The sequence below is a fragment of the Saccopteryx bilineata genome, chromosome 6 (genome assembly GCF_036850765.1).
Source record: "Saccopteryx bilineata isolate mSacBil1 chromosome 6, mSacBil1_pri_phased_curated, whole genome shotgun sequence".
NCBI classification, from domain to species: Eukaryota; Metazoa; Chordata; class Mammalia; order Chiroptera; family Emballonuridae; genus Saccopteryx; species Saccopteryx bilineata.
The window spans coordinates 14,555,629-14,575,266 of NC_089495.1; the positions used below are offsets into that span (position 1 = coordinate 14,555,629).

The following is a 19,638-nucleotide window of genomic DNA, read 5'->3' on the forward strand; positions in this document are numbered from 1 at the left end:
AACTGCTCTCTCCAATTGTTTTCCTCCAGGTTTGCAATCGAGTGTGACACTTGATAGAACAGCATTACTTAGTGTGATTTGCAAACCAGGGGATTAAACCAAGCACTTCTTTCTCCACATTACTAGTAAACACTTCCTCTATAGCCTTCATTTCCTTCCTTTAATACAATTTCCAAAAATCTACGGTAATTTTTTCGGAGGCCAGACCCAGTCTGGTTTTCATTAAGCTGCCTGGCTCTGCACCCAGGTCCTCCCCCACCCCCGGCTGGGCCTCGGTCTGCCACGGGGCAGGGGCCCAGGCTTCCTCCAGCTCAGCTCTGAGCTAAGCCCTGGCCCCGGAACGGGGTCGTGCTGTCTCTGCCAGGCCTTGCCAACACTGTCTCCGGCCTGTCTGCATCCATGAGTCAATGATCCCAGCTTCTCTCTCTTTGTGTCTTTGTCCATCATCACGGTCCTTTCTCATTCCACCGTGCACCACCTCACCTTCCAAAACTGTGACTGGCTGCCTGGGTCATGCAGGAGACTGTCTTTATTGCTGCTCCTTGGGACTAAAGACCTCCCTTTTTATTTTACATTCATCCATCTATGTGCATGCCTCTTCTGAATAGGGAAATCTTAATGCTTCAAATACACAAAGCATCACATTTTCATTACTTGGAGTCACCTGCTTTTGACCAAGACAGCTCTGATCCCAGCACTGATAAAAGAAGGTAAACAGGAAGCCACCTAGTTGATTAATATATGGATCCCATAGATACACAAACCATGGCAGGAACTACCAGATTTGCAGATGGGAGAGCAACATGATGTTTACGTGGAAAGACACCAAGGTCTCCTGAGCAGCTTGAACATGACCGTCTGACCTGGGAACAGGCACGCCCACAACTACTGAAATACATGAATTCTCAGGGCAGTGGTAGAAGTCTGAACTCAGCTGGGGGGCTTAGTCGTTCATCTTAGCTGGATTTCTAAATAGCCTTAAACTGTTCTCTCTATCGGAACAGGGCAATTTTCTGCACAAACGTGCGCCTCTACGCTCATTAGCTATGATTGCATTACACACGCACAACCACAGGGCACGTCCGAGTTGCACACAGAAATCCGAGTCTTCCCGCAGCGGACACGCCATGGGTGCTGACAGCCGACCAGTGCTGCCACCTCCACAGAGCTTCAAGTGCAATAATATTTAACCTAAGTTTGTGGAAGAAAACCAGTTCTGGACAATGTGTATATTTATTGTCTTCTATTTCCAGGTGTTACAACAGTTTTGAAGACACACAATAATCTACCTTAAAAAAAAAAAGACTACACTATGCAGCCCAGAGTACAACACTGATATATTTGTAAGCACATAACTCAATTATTACTGAAAATATCTTGTAATTAATTCCTTTTTTTTTTTTTTTTTTTTGCCTAAGCAGTAGTGCAATGGATAGAGCGTCGGACAGGGACATGGAAGACCCAGGTTCGAGACCTCAAGGTCGCCAGCTTGAGTGCGGGCTCATCTGGTTTGAGTAAGGCTCACCAGCTTGAGCCCAAGGTCACTGGCTTGAGCAAGAGGTCACTTACTCTGTTGTAGCCTCCCGGTCAAGGCACATATGAGAAAGCAATCAATGAACAACTAAGGTGCCGCAACAAAGAACTGATGCTTCTCATTTCTCTCCCTTCCTGTCTGTCTGTCCCTATCTGTCCCTCTCTTTGTCTCTCTGTCTGTCACAGAAAAAAAAAATTCCTTTTTTTCCCAAAGACTCCTAATCACACCAAACCTTTTGCTTAATAAATAGCTGCTAACTAAACACATTAAGTTTAACATTTTTATGGCTTGAACTTATGTCTAGTCTTTTGAACTTTATTAAATGTAACCAGACAGAAATTAGAAGCAGGTGATTATGAATAGAGTGTAAGAGAAAAGCAGATGACCACTGTATAATTTCTGCCATTTGAACAGGTTCTTCCTCCCCCACACACAATTCTACAGCATTCAAAGGTAGTTGTTACCTACCCAGTAACTATTTAGCACAATTTTTATATTACCAAATCCAAAAAGATAAATCTTTTTAAAAGTCCAAATACTGTATCAAAATAGGCCCTTGCGTTACTTATTCTCTAAGCGGAGATCCAGTTCCATTCTTGGAATGCCAAATTACTAATGCCCTCCATCATTAGAGGCATTTAAAGAATGCACAGCCTTCGGTCAGGCACCAACAGTCATATTTTAACCACCCAGTTGTTGAAAATTATGTGAAAGCTCAGGGAAAGTTGAACATTTTCTCCTACACAAACCCAGCCAGTCTGTCTAGGAGAAAAGAACTTTACTGAAGTGCTCAGGCATGCACACATGGAATCTACTGTTGTTTTTTTTGTTTGGTTGGTTTTTTGCTTTGTTTTTTTTTTAATGGCTACATTTTTGAACTAGTGGAAAAACCTTCATCTTCAGGCCAGGCACTAACTACACTAAAATGCATTTTAATACTGAGGCCGTGGGCAGTAAATAAGGTCTTCCTGGTGAGTAATGGACTGAATTTGGTCGTTTTCAGCAAAATAAATAAAACTTCAAATACATTAAGAAATAAAAGTAGTTTAACCACATAAAACACATCAACTAAGTTGTGCTTTTTTTAATTCCTCTCTTTTTGCTAGATTTTTTCATTATATAATCTATATCTAATTTATACTCTTTTCCAATTCTAATGCCTCAGCTACAGTTTCTAAATATGCAGAGGTATGGACTTACAAAAAAGAAAAGTCAAGTTAAGTAGTACTCTAAAACCATTAAAAAAAACAAACAGAACAACGAAGGATGTTTGGTTTTTCTTTGTACCAACGATGACACTGAGAAAGATGAAAAAATGAAAGCTGCTTTCTCAATGTTTAATCACTTACTCGGGTTATCTGGCACGAGTCGGCCGAGTCCCAAAAGCAAGGTCATTTCCGACTGCACAAATCATGGGCTCTAACGCAGACCGACTCTTGTTTCAAGCAAGGGAGGATTTCTTTTGCAAGCACACACACGTGTAGACCAAGGGTCATCCATGCACCTATCAAGTTCAAGTACGAATGTGCCTAGCACAGCCCCTGGCACATAAAATGAGCTTAACGAGCCCACGGGATGAACAACTGAGCGACTGAATAGCAGCATTGAACAGAACAGAGAACAAAAACGTCATGCTTTGCCTCGACTGCTCTTCCTGCCTCCCGCCCCTCCCGCCCCTAGGGGCCGTCCACACTTTCGGCTGGTCTCTGCCCTTGCTGACTCTCGCCCAGCTCCAGCCCCTGTGGTCTCTCAGCATTTCTTGGGAGACCACATCCCACACCTGGGGCCCACTGCCACAACCCACGAATGAAATGCAACTGTTCCAGCTGCAGCGGGGGTGACAGCGGCGGCAACACTGAACCTGGAAGGACAGCAGCGGCATGACACCCTCACTGAGACCTGACCCAGGACTGGATGCGTCCGCTCTCCCTCGTGAGACAGGCGTCCTGCTCTGCCCACGAGAAGACACTCTCTGGCTAAAAGTAAAGCACTGTGTTATGAACAGGCCAGCATTTCCTGGAGAGTGTTTCATAGTTTAAGAAAGGAAATGACTATGTGGTTAAAACAATTTTAAAAATATTGAATTGGTCAATTAAAGCTTTTTTTTCCCCCCCGGCAGGATTTCCCAGCCTTGAGTTATGTTAACGTCGTGTGTCTCTAAGAACTTGACCCAAAGCTTGTGAGGACTCTCTTTACCTTTCTAAAGAGTTCAAAGTTAAATATATATACTTTCCCTTTCTCCTAACACATGTACAATTAATCTAAACAATTTTTATGGTGATAACACAGAAATGTTTTAACATCCAGAACGAATTTTAGAAAAAAGAACATAGGTTTTTAACAAGTCCAAAGTTACTAAGAAACCTACTGAGTGCTCCAGAAATACCTGACTCGATGGAGTAGACCACCTCCGCGTTTCTGCCTTTGTCCCTGTCCAGGGCTGTGACCTGCAGCACCTCGGAGCCGACGGCTGCTGACTCGTAAACCCGTCCTTCATAGGACGAACTCGTGAACCAGGGGGCATGGTCGTTCGTGTCACTGATGTTCACAACAATCCTGGCAAAGTTGCGCTTCACAGGGACATCCTGATCTCGTACCTAAAGGGATCAACACATCATCAGTCCCGTTGGAGTTTCCCTTCTCGCTGATTTCAAGTCAGTCTCCAACGCCTGAGACGCTTGCAGGAACCAGGTGGCTGCGGAACGAGCAGAAAGCCCTACGTACCATGACTGTGAGGACGTGCTGGTGAACGGCCTCGTGATCAAGCGTTTCGGAAGTGTAGAGAGTGCCCGTTGCCGGATCAAGACGAAATTTCTTGAGGCTCAGTGGATCAATACTGCTCTGTAGAGTGTAGATTAGTTTGTTCTTTTCATCTTTATCGACTGCACTGATTTGCAGAATTTCTGTGTCTGGCGCTGTGTCTTCGGGAATAACAACTTCATACTTGGATGTAGAAAACTGAGGACGATGGTCATTGGTGTCGATTACGTTGATGAATACCTACAATGACAAAGATGGCCCACATAATAACATTCTTGATTATGACGTGTTAATAAATAATTGGGAAATATCAGATGCACATTGGGGAAAAACGTGAATTTTTAGCAAAATTAAATACAAATAAGAGGAAAGCAACAAAAATCTAGGATCAAAATATTTTTAAATGTTTCACTGATTTTTAGCACTACATAGGTGAGAATAATAATGAAGACCTTTCTAAATTCTTGAGACGTTCTGGAAAGTAAATGTAACACCTTCCACACATTTCTTTACAAAATGCAGAGATGTTTCTACTCCTATAACGGTAAGAGAATTTACTTCACCAGGATTTACGGACGACTGATTTCCTGTATCGGAGTTGAATTTGTCACTATCAAGCTATCGAGGTAAGGAACACTACTTTAGATGCTTGCAGTATCTATATTTCTAATTTGAAACTTTGAATTCCTATCGATCTATTTTTAGAAGTGTTAACCTACATAGAAATAGCAAAAAACATTTATTTCCTAAAAGCGATTTAAATACAATGAAAAGATAAACTCCCTTAAGTACGTTAACATAGAATAAAAACCTTACGCGGGGGGGGGGGGGGGAGGAGGGGGGTTAGATGCTAAGAAACTCAGTCCCAAGTACAATCACTTTTACTCGACAGGAAGAGGATTAACTTTCAGACCACAGAGACGGATGAGGAGAAGGCACGATGGAAATCACTGCTGACTAGAAGAGACGGTTTACAGTTAGGAACAAGAAACCTGGGCTTCACTGGTGCACGTGGAGCAAAGGGGTTTCCTATTCCAAATGGCACAGGAGGCCAAAGGCCCAGGAATGCACAAGCGACACTATTACCCACACTGCTGCAGGCACACGAACTGGAGGCCTTTGCAAGAGGACCGTACCTGCATTCTCAGAGAACACAAAAACATCAATGACGGACCGTCACATCAAACTTTCCATGCATACTAAATGCTGTCACCAAAGCACAGCTAGTTTTTATGAGAAAGTTATGCAAATATTTAAAACTACAGATGCCTCACTCGTAAATGTCAATGGTGATCCAGAGGGCTGGCTATGAAAGCAAATTCTATCAATTAAATCATTATCTATTTATTTCCACTCTAAATCTAAAAAATTATTTTCTCTCCCGGAGTGTTGTTGGGCAGGTACAGTTTAATCCTGCTCTGAGATCAATTCATGATAAGTAGATAGGACAAGCTTCAGTGAAAATAGCCATGTTTGTTAGTTCAGCTGAGAGCTGTATGAAACACTTCATAGGATCAGCCCTGAGGGTGTAAAATAACAGTCAGCCCGTCCGAAGCTTTCAACCTCGTGGGCAATGTCTTGTACGTACAAAATCTAACGAGGTTCCATACACAGAAAGCTGTTCAGGAGGAAGTCAGGCTTTGTCTGCGTAGGTTTTGGGTTGGCAGAGGGATGTCTGTCGGGGTAAGAGGAAGAGCTAGGTGTCGGGGAGGAAGGCAGGAGGTGGAATGGACCACCCTGTCCCTTAGGGACAGCGGAGAAGGACACTAGGGATGACCCAGTGCAGACACGGGGAAGAGGCGGGACGGGACTGAGCTGAGCAGACGTGCAGGGCCCGATGCCCGGCCGAGGCTGGAGGGTTTCACGTCCTGTGTGCCCCGAACCTTCTGATGACAGGAACTTCACCTTTACCTGCCTCCCAGCCGGACAGACCACTCTGGAGCAGGCGGTGCAAGATAAACTGCGGGAACACAGAACAGAGCCAGGGAGGTGACCCAGTGTCAGCGGGGACCAGCGCCCACACACACCGGCGCTCAGGTGCCAGGGCAAACACTGTGAGCACGGACTGGGGACAGGGTCTGCGGGCTTGAGAAGCCAGCCCCCGGGTCATCTCAACCCGCACGCGCGCCCAGAGGAGAAGAGGGAGCACAGAGGGCCACGGACGCAGGACGGGACAGAGAGAGCTGAGGCTCACACCAAGTGCAATGCTGATGGCTCAAGAGAAACTGAAAGAAAACATGAGAGCGAAGCTGTCGCAAAGAAAAATAAAATGTTACCTGGGTTTGGTAAGTTCACTCTAGGTACCGGACAAAGCCAAGTATCTTGAATGAATAGCGGCCAGCACCCGAGGCAGAAAACAGCAGGACCGGAGAGCCAGGGAGCTGTTGCCGCAGAGCACGAGCGGTCCCTTCCCCACCCGCCCCCGCGGTGGGCACACCTGGGCGCAGCAGGGCTGGCTCTCCAAGCCTCCCGCCCGACGCCTGCTGCCACTGCCCTCGATGCAGCCACCTGCTCGGCCGGTGCCTGGGCTGCCCCGCTAAGCTGGCATCCGGGAGGTGTTCTGGTGCGATCCACTGCCCGGCTCCTGACCCGGCTCCCACCTCCCTACTCCCAGGCCCGGCCCGGAAAGCCGAACCCACCTAGGGGTGGTGCCCTCTGCCCTGCAGCTTAACAGCCCATCCCAGGCTCCGGAACCACTACCCTCCGACATCCTGACCAGCTCTCTGTGCCCACAGCTCACTGGGATAGGACCAAGACCTCTTACAAAAACTCAACATCCCTTCGGGAAGTAAAACTGAAGCGCTGAATTTAAGATATCCAGAGAAAAGAAAACTAGAACACATTTCCTGGGTTTTATAAAAATCTCAGCCGTTCTAACCATATTTCACACTAAGCTGTTACACATGCTAGCTAAAACTACATGTATTAAGAAAGGGGGGAATTGCTAACCACTCACTTATATAATAAGTGATAAATGCTACAAGTATACATGCCATGTTTGGATGAGAGAATGCCTGGCATAGAGGGTCATTTCTACTGCTTATTAAGTCCCTTTTGCTATATTTCTGGTTAGTGGATTATTTGAACTAATCTACATACAGTTATAGTCTTTAAAACTTTCAGAATTATCTTAAAATTACGGTAATTCTTGATGTTATAACTCCCATTTTCATGCTCCACAGTCTAACTTCTACAATGAGAACGATTACTAACAAAACTGAAATTTTAATACTGTACCAGAACATCCACATGACAAATTCAACAAGACGCCAAAGCATGGTGCATACGTCAATTCTAAATACACTAAAAATCACAAGCGTTTGGGCCCTGGCCGGTTGGCTCAGCGGTAGAGCGTCGGCCTAGCGTGCGGAGGACCCGGGTTCGATTCCCGGCCAGGGCACACAGGAGAAGCGCCCATTTGCTTCTCCACCCCTCCGCCGCGCTTTCCGGGCGCTGGGGATGGCTCTGTGGCCTCTGCCCCAGGCGCTAGAGTGGCTCTGGTCGCAACATGGTGACGCCCAGGATGGGCAGAGCATCGCCCCCTGGTGGGCAGAGCGTCGCCCCTGGTGGGCGTGCCGGGTGGATCCCGGTCGGGCGCATGCGGGAGTCTGTCTGACTGTCTCTCCCTGTTTTCAGCTTCAGAAAAATGAAAAAGAAAAAAAAAAAAATCACAAGCGTTTGGAAAAAGGAATAAATCCTTTCCACAACTGGCCTTGAATTATCTACTCATTTTTAACTGAAAAGGCAGCACAGACTGTGAGTTTTATTCCTCAGTGCAATGAAGTGCTGCAGCAGATGATCTGTCTCATGTAAGATTTAAAATAGTCTAAAGCCAGAAAGTTGGGACTTCGGAAGCATTTCACCTTCTGACATGCAAGTTCTTCATTTCGCTTTACGGATCCAGCAGGTTGTGCACAGGCCCTCAACTTCTTCCCCCGCCCCAGTCTAAGCACGGAGGGCGGGGGGGTGTTTCCTACTAATTCTGCCTCTAGAACAACACCTGGCACATAGCAAGTATTCCGCACGTCCTCACATCAAGCCACGCTGAGAAGCAAAGAGAATTAATAAGAAAGAACAGAATTTAAATTTAATTTAGAGGGTTTTAACATTTAAATTTGACAGCCCAGCATCTGGCCATCTCTTAATCATCAGGAACAAACAAAGATGTTAAAGGAGTGAATAGAAGGAGGCTCTGCTTAAGGTCCCAAGTGAAGGTTGCCAAGGCTTTTAACCAGTTTGAATGAAAGCGACCTGGACAGGTGATCCTCAGCAACACCGTATACTAATACAGCTGAAGGGGAGTCAAGAATGAAAAGATCTGGACGACATAACAATGTGTGTTTTTAAGTCTTCTTTCAAATTTTTCAAAACTGGTTAAAAAAAAAACACAAAACCCTAAATCGGGATGTGCCTATGTGTTTACTGTATCAATGGAGTAACTTCTGACTTGAGAACCTCAGGTGGCAGAATGAACTGTTCCTACCACCCGTAGAGACCGCAGCCAGGACGCCATCATGCATCCTCCTCTGACCACGCCCTGCTCAAACTCCACTCACCTGCGTCAGGATGGTGCTGGTCCCATCCGTAGCCTCGACCGTGAGGTTATAGTGTGACTTCTGTTCTGCATCAAGAGGTTTGGCAACAATGAAGGTTCCTGAGCTCTTATCCACATCGAAGTGGCTGTCGTAGTTGCCACCTGGTTTCCATTGGGACAAAGGAACAAGTAAAAACAGGGAACGGGATGAAAACCTGTCAATTATTTTGTGGCTTTTGAATTCTTATTTAGAAAAAAAAATTCTTAATTAGTAAAAAAAAAAATTTTTTTTCTGCTATATGGATCAATGCTGGTCAAGGTGATTCCATTGAGCTTTTTCATTTTGGAAGACAGGGAAAGAAGAGCAACGAGGAAGACACTGCTTTTAGTGACGCAAAGTTGAGGCTGAATTGTCAGGGAAGCAACTAAATGAAAGGAAGCATAAAAGCAACTCTGGAAAGAGAAAAACATCGCTAATATTGCCAGTGAATTACTGCCAATTCGCCTTTCCAGGGGTTCAAAGTATCTCTTTAATTTGTATCTCAGTAGCTATATAAGTTTAGCAACTAAGGTTGACCATTTAAACATTTAGTTATTAAAAAAAAAATTGTGACAGTTTGGGCATACTGGCCTGATAAAATAACTATGAAAAACAAATGTTAACATGGGGAAAAAGGCTCTGGCCGATTGGCTCAGTGATAGAGCATCAGCCTGGCGTGCAGGAGTCTGGGTTTGATTCCTGGTCAGGGCACACAGGAGAGGCGCCCATCTGCTTCTCCACCCCTCTCCCTCTCTTTCCTCTCTGTCTCTCTCTTCCCCTCCAGGAGCCAAGGCTACATTGGAGCAAAAGATGGCCCGGGCACTGGGGATGGCTCCTTGGCCTCTGTCTCAGGAGCTAGAGTGGCTCTGGTTGCAACAGAGCGACGCTCCAAATGGGCAGAGCATTGCCCCCTGGTGGGCATGCCGGGTGGATCCCGGTCGGGCGCATGCAGGAGTCTGTCTGACTGCCTCCCCATTTCCAACTTCAAGAAAAATAAAAAAATAAAAAAACCCATGGGGGGAAAAAATAGCAGTGGTAGTTAACAAGAGTTAGTCATAACATTTAGAAACAATTTCAAATTTTTCCCATTGTTGTCAAAGTCCAAAGAAGTGAAAGTTCCTCTGCCGCTTCCATTACCCAGACGCACTGGCATTGTATTCCAGACAAAACTCTCTTCATCCCCTGAACTTCAGATATTTACATCAATGAGATGGAGTGAAAATACTGTTTTAAGGTCATAATGAAGTTCTATGACTAAATCTCACCAAAAAGCAAAACCACACACACACACAAAACACTCATCAGTTAAAACAAAGGATCTAGGAACGGATGAGACGTCAGTACGGTTGCAATTAAAGCAGGTGACCACGTGCACACGACAAAAAGAAAACGCAATGAGAGGTAGTCACTGGAAATAAAAAATAAAAAAAGTTCTAATAAATGATGCTTTTATCTTAGATCTCATAATCTGAGAGGCAAATTATGGGATCTCAGCAGATACCTTCTGCTGTACAGTTCGGCTCGCAAGTCATCTGAAAGATGTGAAACAGTTCTCTAGCCAGTGCGTCTCCTGGCACAGCCAAAAAGAAGCAAGCAAGCATGGAAGAAAACAGAGAACAAGGAAGAGCCATCAATCAGACCAGGTCCCACGGCAGGCAGGCAGGAGACGACGACGGGGAAGTCAGGCGCTGCGAGGGGCAGCCCTGCTCAGCTGGAAACGCTGACAGGAATTAACAACAGCAAACAAACTACTTCGATGGTGGTTCACGACAAAAACTATCTTTTTTTTTTTTTTTTTTAAACTAATCTGTCATGGTTTCACAGGTGTTGATGACATCCACAATGGCATACGTGGACCAAAATAAGGAATATAGCCTGTCTAGTGTGAAAGTTCAAGAGGGAAAGCCTGTGTCCTTCCAAGCTCAGCTCGCTGAGATCGTGTTTGGGGCACAGTGGCTCGGGGGTGGACAAGGAGAATGGGACATGAAGTTCCAACTAGAGATGGTTCCCGAAACATGCTTTCCATCTTAAATATCTTTATAATTAAAACACTGTGAAGAAACAATCAAAAAAAAAAGTAAGATGTCAAACTCTACTGTGAACTTTCTCAAAGGATGTTGGAATAAGGTATTGCGATCTATGTCTTAGCTAAATTAGGCGACAAAAAAGCGGATTTAGGTGTGTAATTTTTATCACAGGGTAATTTAATCTAGCCAAACCCTGCTTCCTGCTGAAAACGAGGTAAATAAAACTTAAGAGGTCGTGGTTGGCTCTATCATCTTTAAATTATAAAATTTTAAAAATTAAGCATATTCCCTGTAAAATAGTGAAATGTGACAATATCACAGGCATTGTTATTATAACATTAAGTCACATTCACTGAAAACAGTCGTGTGCCATAACCTACATATCAAGAAGGAAGAACTAAAAAGCAGTCCTTGTGCACCAGAAGCTGTACTTTGGGACCGACGAAAATGTTTAGACTTCTCTGTAACTCCTTGATGTACTTTTTAAAAACTTTTTTTATATCGAGATGGTACATATAGAACATCTCTTTAAACAAGTTTAATATGTATTGGATATCGTGATACGTTTTGCAATCAAAATACTGCAATTTAAAGCAAATTGGTCTTACTCCCCATTTTAAATTCTGAGACGTGCACAACAATCAGAAAAGCATGAATAGATTCTGCTCGGTGTAACCTCCAGCAAGGACAAGACAACCGTGAGGAGCGCTTACCGGTGATGTCAAACCACAGAGGCGTGCCGGGAGGCTCCACAGATATCACGCCGATCATGTGAGCCACCGGGTCGCTTTCCATGACAGTGAAGGTGAAAAATGACTCCTCAAAGGATATCGGCTCCGGGGATGGTTTGGGTTTGGAGATCCATTCAATATGGAGCCGAGTGGTTGACCACTTTTGGGGGCGACCATTATCAACTGCCTTAATCTATAAAACGGGGCAGAGGGGATTACAAGGAGCAAATTAGTAGAAGTCACATCCCATGACTGACGCATGGACTGGTTGGGTCTAAAGCTGAGCCAATTTCAAACAGTTAGTTTCTGTATTTGCCCATGGCATGTGTTTAATGCTAGATTACCAGGAGCAACCTCTTCAGCCCACCCCCTGCCAGCACCTGGAGTGGCAGCTGAAAAGGCAATGCAAACCCACACTGTGCACTGCCAGGTCACAGACACTGAGACCGTCACTGAGCGGGGATCAAGTTATAAGAGAAAGAGACGTGAGACCCAAGGAACAATCAACGTCTGTACGACGTTCACAGGCGAGACCCGAACTCACTGAAAGAATATCATATTCTCCAGCTCCAGAGAACTTCTTGGATGAAACCAGCCCAGTTTTTGGCTCAATGAAGAACCTGGCGTGCTCATTTCCCTCCTCGATGCTGTAGGAGATCTCCGCGTTGGGACCGTCGTCTCTGTCTGTGGCGATGACCCGGTAGATGGGCTCGCGCCTGGCGTTCCGGTCCCGGTCCGGCTTCTCCCGCTCCGGGAGTCTGATTTTGTAGAACTTCTGCAGGAACTGAGGCTTGTTGTCATTTTCATCGAGGATTTTCACAATGACTCTGGCCACGGTGGATTTGGGCGGGCTGCCGTTGTCTGTCACGGTAACCTGTGTTTCAAAGGGAACTCATCAACACATGCTTTTTTAAAACACGCTGTATAAACAGTGAGTGCCTTCCTCCTAAGGATAATCAGCATCTGTAGAAACGGTTACAGTTCACACAGCTCTGTGGCACGGAACATCTCCTCTCGTTCTGACAACGGCCCCGTGAGGAGGGCCAGACAGCCTCTCTGGTGTTCAGACAGATAGATACTGAGGGAGGGGGCAGGAGCTAAGAATCGAGCCCTCACCCCTCCTTACCAGGTCACTCTTCCTCACACTACCATTCCCGTAACGTGAATGTCACCAAAATGATAAGCTATCGAAAACTTAGTATTTTTAAGCCAAGGAAGAGCTACACAAAGATTTAGCTTTAAATATCTAAAGTTCTCTTTAAAAAATACACACACACACACACACCATATATGTAAAAATAAAATCCCCACATAGTACATTAAAGAACTATCATGTTTAAGCTTCATCAATAAAATAAGTCAAATCACCAAGTTAAAATATATGTTAAGCAGTATGCTTTGTAATAAATACTAGTAATCATTTTAGCTTGTGTGGCTCTTGCACAGAAGTTTTCCATGTTTAGTAGGGTGGACATAATCATTTAAATTTAAGACCAATTCATGAAATGAAATATTCCATTAAAGAAATGTAAAAAAACTTTTGTTCTAAGTAAACTATTCATGGAATCAGTTTAAGAATAAAAATCAGGGCTTCATGAGGAATGCACCGGTGAGGGCGTCTAGATGCATAAGGAACAATTTCACCCTCAAGTCAAATGTTCCCTTTCCCTTCAGTGTGTAGATTTTAAGTAATGACCTTAGTAATAGTTTCCCTCTCCTCACCCACATCCTCCCAAATTAATTACTGAAATACTAAAGACTGAAGTAGACTGAAGTTTCCCCAGGGAGCTCCTCTGTTGGAAGCTTGCTGGGTGTGAACCCTGTTATCGACAAAGGTGTAAGGAGTCCCATCGGGACTGGTCCAGAGCACTCCAGGGCATGCTTTACTTCAAGGACACAATTGACCTTTCCAAACTCTCAAAAGAAAACAAAATAAAAATTACTCTTGAAATGTTAATGTCTTGAAACATTTCCTTTTGATTGGTTTTCAAACGCTATTTGAGAACAAAGAAAAGTTAAAGAGAAAAACAACCAAGGACTGAGCTATACAGTACCCGTCATCAAAGCGTCCCTAAGCTTGGACTCAATAACCAAGAGCCAGTAACAGGGTTTTTAACATGTGTTTGAAAAAAATAATCTGGCTTCTTCAAGACTGTCAAAACTTGGCCCTGGCCAGTTGGCTCAGCGGTAGAGCGTCGGCCTGGCGTGCGGGGGGACCCGGGTTCAATTCCCGGCCAGGGCACATAGGAGAAGCGCCCATTTGCTTCTGCACCTCCACCCCCCTCCTTCCTCTCTGTCTCTCTGTTCCCCTCCCGCAGCCAAGGTTCCATTGGAGCGAAGATGGCCCGGGCGCTGGGGATGGCTCCTTGGCCTCTGCCCCAGGCGCTAGAGTGGCTCTGGTCTCGGCAGAGCAATGCCCCAGAGGGGCAGAGCATCGCCCCCTGGTGGGCAGAGTGTCGCCCCTGGTGGGCATGCCGGGTGGATCCCGGTCGGGCGCATGCGGGAGTCTGTCTGACTGTCTCTCCCTGTTTCCAGCTTCAGAAAAATACAAAAAAAAAAAAAAAAAAAAAAAAGACTGTCAAAACTCAACGCCAGCACTGGCCCTCCATATGGACCAATGCAAAGGGCATACAGAAAAACGTACAAGATATGAAAACATATGATTATGAAATCTTGTTTCCCATCAACGTTTTTAATAATATCTTCAAAGTCTTAGGTTTCTTAGACTTGCTCCCACCCAGCCTTCGACATTCCCTGGGACAAGAGGACTCTAGACAGAGGCACACACGGTTGCTTGTGCGCTGCCCTAACTGGGGCAAGGGGCTGCCGCAGGGCCCAAGGGGGAATCTGCCGCCCTGGACAGTGCGCCATCTGTTTCTTTTCTTGAGGAACTACTGTATTTCCCCATGTATAAGACGCACCTTAATTTGGGGGCCTAAAATTTGGAGAAAAAAAAAAGACAATAAGCACAAAAAAGCAGAAAGTGCAGGTAAAAAAAACCCTACAATCACTGTATAAGACACACCCATCTTTTAGACCCCAAATTTTTTCGGGGGCAAAGGTGCATCTTATACAAGGGGAAATACGGTATATTCTCCCCTCTGTCAATCCCACTAGTGACTGAATGAAAATGGAAAACTCTGCTTTATCATTAAAAAAATAATAATAAACAAATAAGGAAAAGAATCCAAGGGAATGATGGAACTATATACACTTATGACTAAACAAATGTAACACACGAAGAAATTACTCATTGTAATTGTGGCTGTGCAACCACCTTTTCCAACTAAAGTAGTCATGCACACAACCTGTCTGTGTGCTGTGTCTGTGTGCTGTGTGTGTGTACACATATATAGATTCAGCTCCAAAATGAAATTGTTTACCAAAAACTTAGAAAATTTTGACTAAGCATGAATGAAATTAAGCAGGCGGCATTATGAACAGCAATCATATAAAAAGAGTGGGCTTAAAAATAAAATCCCAGCTTATAATGTTCTCAGTGTGTGCAGATAATTCACCATTCATCATGAGCATGCGGTCTTTCCCAGGTCCGGTCTTTTCACGGCCGGAGAACCGTTAACAGAGGTCACAGGACTGTTCTGCTCTGTGTCCCTCTCCAAGGGCTGCTTTCTCTCCGTCCCTCCCTGGTTTGCGAGCAGTGGACCCAGGAGGATCATGAGGCACGAAGCCACATGACACACTCCCTTCCTCCTCCAAACTACTCTGACCCCTTTCCCGGCGACATGGTAACTGTCCGCCAGAAACGGGGGAAGCGGTCGAGCATAAGCAGTGTGTCCTCTGTCACGAACGAGGCACTTTAAACACACCAGGAGAACAAGGCGCTCCCTTATCAGAAGGGAGCATCTTAGAAAACCATGTCAGGCTTTCCATCTTCTTTTATTTTAGACATTTTTAGAAGCATAAACTTTATATAATTCAGCTTAAAAAACATAAAGAATGCAACTGCTTAGGAGCAAAAAAAACCTGGCAATTAGTTTTAAAAATTGAATTAAAACTATCATAAATATATCTCAAAAGCATAATACAAGGAAAAAGGTGTAGAAGGCACACCAAAAAAATCATTTATGTAAACGAAAATAAAACTCAATGATTGTTTTCAGTTTTGTTTACTCTGCGTGTGTGTGTGTGCATGTATAATGTACAAAAATTAGAATGGAATTTATGACCGCAGTCTTGTATTCTGGGGACAGAAAGGGATATAAAAGCAACATAAAATATATTCGCAATGTTTTTGTTTTCCTTTTTATTAAGGCCAGAAAGTTGGCATAATAACAAACGAAGTATGAATAGCTATGAATACTAGTTAATGTCAACAAGATTGTTGTTTCCCATGAAACTTACAGCTATGTTTTTAAAAAGGTAACTAGAAATACAGAATGCTTACTTCTAGTATGTGCTCATCTTGCTGCTCTCGGTCTAGCTTCCGTGATGTCGTTGTGATGAGACCTATGAGAGGAGAATGGTTCATTAGTCCTCAGAGCAAAATACACCGTAACCTCACATAACCACACTCCGCATGGAGAAGTCTGAGCAAATCTCTAACTTATCTGGAAAGGAAAAAAAAATGATTCATACAAGAACAGTCCATTATTTTATTTTGTTTAGCACACTTGACACATTCTCCTTTTAATAATTCTTAAAACACAGCCAAATGCAGAAGTATGAAGAAAGTGAAAACCCCCCGTCAGGGACATTTCTTGTTTAGTCATATCAATACGCATTCTGTCAGCAAAGAGGTTCAGAACACGAGATGAAATGACTCAGGATTTCCACCTCATCCACGTCTCTGGTTGCTGCGGAGACGACTAAGAACTGACGGGAGTGACGTCCGTCACTACAGGGAGGAGGACCGTCGGAAAACAGAATGTTGACCTCGCCTCATTACCTTTGAACCGTCTCCTCTCCAAGATGACGAGCTGGGATAAGGAGAAATGTGAGTGTCCAGGAAACGCTGCTGCTCAAATCACAATCATTTGTTTTTCCAACAAAAGAAGAAAACGAATGATCCGCAAAGACCTAACCCCCTTATTTCTTTGATTTTTCCATCAAATCACAACACCTAATTTCTATCTCTCTCTAGAATTGTGATAACTGTCTGCTAAATTGTCAGCATTGGGTTGGAACCAAGAAGATCATTAATATTGATTGAATTCCGTGTTGTACATCACAAAGAATACAAGCAAACAAAAGGTCCCCGGCCCCTATAATAACCCCTACGCCCTGTGTTGACAAGGGACAGGTGCATGCTGAGTGGGTCAGGTACCGACTTCGGTGGGAAGACCGCAGCGGGGGCTAAGCCTTCTCCTGCCCAGTCTCTGTGGTTTCTCTGCAGGGAAATACTTCAAATTCTTCATATTTAAGAACAGACCTGATGACACGCATTGATTTTCTCTATTATCCTACCTTTACAGATCTACCAAGCAAAAGCTATTTATAACGGTCCTCTCAATTTCTAAACAAAAGGTTTGTGTTTACATGTCATTGGAAGTATTTTCCTTTCTTAAATAGTCACTTAGAATCTAACTCAACATTACCTTCCCCACACTTCAGTGAAGCAGTGTTCTCTTTTTTAAGAGGAACAATAAAAGACTATTGTGTAAATTAAATCTGAGGTCTTTTCCCCAAAACGTACTTATGGATTAAGAGAGGTTGAAGGAAAAATGCTTCTCAGCGTTTAATGGTGTGAAAACCCAGCTTCAGCACAAGCCTGATTTTCATTAGCTAAAACTCTTTTAAAGTTCATTTATTTTTTCCCCCTACCTATCAAAGGTTTACCACCCCTTTTGGTTGTGGTTTTAAGTAGTTCAAGAATGACATGGAGCCTGACCAGGCGGTGGCGCAGTGGATAGAGCGTTGGACTGGGATGTGGAAGGACCCAGGTTCGAGACCCCGAGGTCGCCAGCTTGAGCACGAGCTCATCTGGCTTGAGCAAAAAGCTCACCAGCTTGGACCCAGGGTCGCTGGCTCCAGCAAGGGGTTACTCAGTCTGCTGAAGGCCCGCGGTCAAGGCACATATGAGAAAGTAATCAATGAACAACTAAGGAGTCGCAATGCGCAACGAAAAACTAATGATTGATGCTTCTCATCTCTTCATTCCTGTCTGTCTATCCCTCTCTCTGACTCTCTCTGTCTCTGTAAAGAAAACAAACAAAAAAAACAACAAAAAAAAAAAAACCCAAACAAACAAAAAAGAATGACATGGATCGCCATGAGGAGTCCCATCTAACTGTCCTAATGTATTCAACAAAAAGTTATTAGCATGGGAACTTCACAAGCGCACCAGGCTTGCCACGTTCTCAGCGAAGTAACACTCTGCTCCTGCAGAGGCTGATCCCCCGCCGCACGGACACCCGTTAGCAACTCATTTCCGCAGCAGATAATAACTGTGAGCAAATAAGACTGACCACTTGACAGTTTGCTTACAGCACAGCGGACCACTACTGATCAGACGGGCCTCCGTCCAGGCTACCAACTCGAGGGCAGAAAGCAGACCAGACCATCGCCTGGGTGTGGGACTATCCGCGTGGTCTCTGTGCTGCAGGAGAACTCTCCCCTGCTGGCGCCAGTGGGGCCTTAACCATCCATCGCCTGGGTGTGGAACTGTCCGCCTGGTCTCTGTGCTTCAGGAGAACTCTCCCCTGCTGGCGCCAGTGGGGCCTTAACTCCATCCATCGCCTGGGTGTGGGACTATCCGCGTGGTCTCTGTGCTGCAGGCGAACTCTCCCCTGCTGGCGCCAGTGGGGCCTTAACCATCCATCGCCTGGGTGTGGGACTATCCGCGTGGTCTCTGTGCTGCAGGCGAACTCTCCCCTGCTGGCGCCAGTGGGGCCTTAACCATCCATCGCCTGGGTGTGGAACTATCCGCCTGGTCTCTGTGCTGCAGGAGAACTCTCCCCTGCTGGCGCCAGTGGGGCCTTAACCATCCATCGCCTGGGTGTGGGACTATCCGCGTGGTCTCTGTGCTGCAGGAGAACTCTCCCCTGCTGGCGCCAGTGGGGCCTTAACTCCATCCATCGCCTGGGTGTGGGACTGTCCGCCTGGTCTCTGTGCTGCAGGCGAACTCTCCCCTGCTGGCGCCAGTGGGGCCTTAACCATCCATCGCCTGGGTGTGGAACTATCCGCGTGGTCTCTGTGCTGCAGGTGAACTCTCCCCTGCTGGCGCCAGTGGGGCCTTAACTCCATCCATCGCCTGGGTGTGGAACTATCCGCCTGGTCTCTGTGCTTCAGGAGAACTCTCCCCTGCTGGCGCCAGTGGGGCCTTAATTCCATCCAAATGCAGCGAATTCTTCTGCTCCTTCATCATCCACTGTGGCCGGCGGCTCCCACGCCTCCTTCACCTGGCCACCTGACCCCCCCCCTCCCCCGCAGCGGCCGTCCCCGACTGGTGGACAGGTGTGGCTGGGGTCGCACAGCTGGCCTCTCCGCGCTCTCCTCTTTCCTCTATCACCGCATCGCCCCGCCACACCACGGTCGCCCAGTTAGAAGTCTGCTTTTGTCTACTGCAATTCCCAGAGGACTGGGACTTTGTCTTTCATACAGATCTTGGTTACAATGTTACATCTCTTATTACCCTCGAAAATGTGTGAGTGCATGAATATCTTAAATGTATAAAAGAGCAGAATTTAAAATATGCACTAGCGTAAGAGAGATACATAAACGACACTGAACTTGGAAATGATGACTCAGATTTAGAGCTTATATACACACGGGCTAATAGAGAACCACCTGACGTGTCGTTACAAGCCGGATATACCAGGCTAGGTGTGACAGGCCGTCTAGGGGACAGTGGCGTCCGGTTGACATTGAGAGGCACAGATATGAAGTTCAGGGAAGCAGAGCCAGGCAGACAAATAGATTTGGGTTCTACTGCAAGTATGAAGAACAAAAGGAGTGGTAAGCCTCCCGAAAAGTAAAGAAAACGGTGGGCCAGTCTTATTGGAGTAAGGGACGTCAGCGTTTAGAAAGCCATAAGGAGCCTATGTAGCAACAGC

At 45.4% G+C, this 19,638-nt stretch overlaps 1 protein-coding gene across 6 annotated transcripts in view; it reads right to left on the bottom strand.

Moving 5' to 3' along the window:
- Positions 1-19,638, bottom strand: part of FAT1 (FAT atypical cadherin 1) — a 130,836-nt gene that overhangs the window by 35,333 nt on the left and 75,865 nt on the right. For all 6 annotated transcript variants that reach the window (XM_066236063.1, XM_066236065.1, XM_066236067.1 and 3 more), the window contains exons 4-9: positions 16,032-16,093; positions 12,171-12,500; positions 11,609-11,819; positions 8,851-8,990; positions 4,259-4,534; positions 3,921-4,131 (exon numbers count right to left, since the gene is read on the bottom strand). In XM_066236063.1, coding sequence (XP_066092160.1) covers positions 3,921-4,131; positions 4,259-4,534; positions 8,851-8,990; positions 11,609-11,819; positions 12,171-12,500; positions 16,032-16,093 — 1,230 coding nt within the window. The remainder of the gene's footprint in view (positions 1-3,920; positions 4,132-4,258; positions 4,535-8,850; positions 8,991-11,608; positions 11,820-12,170; positions 12,501-16,031; positions 16,094-19,638) is intronic.